At 57.4% G+C, this 3197-nt stretch overlaps 1 protein-coding gene across 1 annotated transcript; it reads right to left on the reverse strand.

Moving 5' to 3' along the window:
* Window positions 1-417: 417 nt before the first annotated feature.
* LOC101640237 (ubiquitin carboxyl-terminal hydrolase BAP1-like) lies at window positions 418-2840 on the reverse strand. Its single transcript, XM_045285490.1, is given in 4 exon segments — window positions 418-1011; window positions 1097-1610; window positions 1612-2473; window positions 2819-2840. Coding segments are annotated over 4 exon segments (1992 nt in total).
* Between the last annotated feature and the right edge of the window lie 357 nt (window positions 2841-3197).

A 3197-nucleotide genomic window follows, 5' to 3' on the forward strand; every position in this document is an offset into this window, starting at 1 on the left:
GAAGAGGGGGGACACCCCAGGGAGACTGTTCAGCCACATCGCTGTGTGGGTGCTCGCCCAGGGAGAACAAGGAGGCTGGCATCCCCAGGACAAGGGTAGGCAGACAGGGCACTGGAGCAGCACCCCATCACCACCACCACCACCGCCAGGACTGTGGAGGGCAGCGCTGGAAGCCATCTATGTCAACCCAGCGGTGACGTGATGGGCTGGAGCCCCAAAAATAGACGTCTCTGATAGATAAAATATACCTCTGCTGCCCATGGCCAGAGGGCCAGGGCCTGCCATCCCGGCACCAGCGGCTGCTTCCAGAGCATGTGGGGCTGCCCGGCCGGCCGGCCCTGGGCTCTCTGCCTGGGGCTCTGCAGTAATACTGGGAGCCCGGGGGCCTGGGGAGGGCCATGCGCCGGGCAGAGCTCCTCACTGGTGCTTGGTCTTGTAGGGCCGCGAGCGTTTCCGCGCGTCAGGCTTCCGCTGCTTGTGGAGCTGGCCTATGCTGACGCCCTGGCGCCGCCGCACTGAGATATTCTGCTCCACCAGGTTGGCCAGCATGCCTTCCTGAGCCAGCATGGAGATGAAGGTGCAGATGAACTCGTCATAGTTGTTATCATCGATCTTGAACTTCTTCCTCTTCTCCACTTCCTCCTGGAGGCAGGCCTCATAGTTGGCGATCTCAGCCTCCACGCACTTCAGCAGGGCCAGCAGCTCCTTGGGCGAGTACTTCTCCCCGCTGATGGACTCCCCGGGCCTCCCCAGCCCCATCTTCTCCCGGCCGTCTGCTGCGTCCGCCGCTGCCTCCTTCTCCTCTGGGCTGCTGGGCCCCTGGTGGCTGTGGCCCACTCTGAGGGAGGGCGAGGAGCCCTTGCCACCATCTGTGAGTGCCAGTGGGCTGAGCACCGTGTCGTCAGCCAGGTGCAGCAGGCCCGTGCTGACAGCGGGCCCCCGGTCGCGCACAGCGCGGCTGTAGCGCAGGCAGTCGACCCGCAGTAGGCTGTCATCCTCACCCAAGAGCACCTTGGAGATGTGGGAAGTCGCGCACAGCGCGGCTGTAGCGCAGGCAGTCGACCCGCAGTAGGCTGTCATCCTCACCCAAGAGCACCTTGGAGATGTGGGACGTGACAGGGCTGAAGGGCCGAGTCGGGTTGGCTGAGCAGATGGGAGAGCGCAGCGGCGAGTTGAAGGCTGTGTGGGTGCTCTCATTGCTGGGTGAGGGTGAGGGCTGAGAGTGGGCGGGTACGGCCACAGCTGGGCTCCCAGACCGGCTGCTCATCCTGATGGACAGAGGCAGCGAGAGGTCTTTCTAGGACTCCCAGAGCTTCTCCATCAGGACCTCCAGGGTGTTGGGCTGTACAATGGGGGCGGGGTTGGGGGCACCCCCGTTGAGGCTGCTCCCTGGGGACTTCACCACCAGCTTGGGTTTGCTGGGCAGGCTGTGGGTCAGGGCTGGGGCACCCGGAGCAGCCACCTCATCGGCACCATCTGTGTAGGTCCCCTCGGGGGCCACCGGGGCCCTGCTGGCCTCCAGCACTGGGGGAGACTTGCCACTGGCCGGCTTGGGTTCCTCAGGCAGCTGAGTCTCTTGAGACTTGTGGGTCTGAATCAGCTCCGGCTGTTACCCTGATCAGCTGCTGCAGGGCCTCCAGCACTGTCTGGCGGTTCACCTTCAGCACATGCAGGCGGGCCTCGTACTTGACCCTGCAGTCGGGCACCACCGCTATCGGGTTGAAGCAGATGTCATGGTAGGGTTCCCCTGCAGTGGCCAGGCCAATCCGCTCCATGATGACCCGCCCGGCCTTGTCTGTCCATTCCTCATCCTCTCCCCAGGGCCCATGGTCAATGGGGTAGATCTTCAGTCCATCCAGCTCAAAGAGCCGGCCTGTGTTGGGCACGTAGCTGACAAAGTGAAACGCCTCCATGGTGCGCACAGCGCTGAGGCCGTTCTGCTTCTCCGGAAGGTGGCGAGGTTCTGGCCTGGCATGGCTGTTATGTGCCTTGGCCAGCTCTGGGGCATTGCCAATTGCATAGCCTTTGCTCTCAGGGGTGAAACCTTTGGTGAAGTCCTTCATCCGACTCAGAGTGGGGCCCAGGTCCACGCTGTTGCAGTTCAGGAGCACACTCAGCAGGGTATGGGTAGCACAAGAGTTGGGGATCAGCTGGTGAGCAAAGAACATGTTATTCACAATGTCATCATGGATCACAGACGTGTCATCCACCAAAGTCGAGACCTTGCGACGGGACCGGCGCTCCTCGATCTATTTGAACAGGAAGATGAACCCATACACAGGGCCCTGGCATTAGCTCTGAAGGTCACAGATTTCCTCTACCTGCACCCCTTTGACACCAAAATCCTCCACCAGCAGGGTGAAGAGGCCGGGGTCGCTCTCCAGTTCCAGCCAGCCTTTACTCAGCGTTTTGTCCAGGCCCGCCCCTACCCCACCACCGCCCCCAGTGGAAGCCCCTCTAGCTCCCAGGGCCCCTCAGTCCCACACAGACAATGGGCCCCAGGCGTCAGTTGCCCACATCGGCAGCACTTAGGTTACTTTGTATAAGTCTTTTGTTTTGCTGTTAAGATATTCTTAAATACTTTTTCTTTTGGGTCGTTATTGTAAATGCTATTGTTCTTTTAATATCCTTTTTGGTGTCATCTTCCTTCATATAAAAGAATCCAACTGGTTTCTGTATGTTCTTCTTTTAGCCTACTTTGTGGGGGGATTTCAAGTAGTTCCATCAACTTTTAAATTAAATCTATGGAAGTATTCTATATAGAGAATTACATCATTTACAAATAGAGAATTTTGTTTTTCTGTGCCTACATGGATACCTTTAATATCTTTTTGGTGCATTATGCTGTTGTTATTAGGTGTCGTGGAGTCAGTTATGACCCATAGCAACCCAACCCTGTGCACAACAGAAGGAAACACTGCCTGGTCCTGTGATATCCTCACAACTGTTCCTATGCTAAAGCCCATTGTTGCAGACAGTGTCAATCCATCTCCTTGGGGGCCTTCCTCTCCTTCACAGCTCCTCTACTTGACCAAACATGATGTCCTTCTCCAGGGACTGGTCTCTCCTGACAACATGTCCAAAGTGTGTAAGATGAAGTCTTATCATCTAAGGAGTGCTCTAAGGAGCACTCTAGCTTCTTCCAAGACTGATCAGTTTGTTCATTTAGAAGTTCATGGTACTTCCAATATTCTTTT

The sequence above is a fragment of the Echinops telfairi genome, unplaced genomic scaffold (genome assembly GCF_000313985.2).
Source record: "Echinops telfairi isolate 266 unplaced genomic scaffold, ASM31398v2 ScPeMD7_7472;HRSCAF=8510, whole genome shotgun sequence".
In the NCBI taxonomy this organism is placed as follows: domain Eukaryota; kingdom Metazoa; phylum Chordata; class Mammalia; order Afrosoricida; family Tenrecidae; genus Echinops; species Echinops telfairi.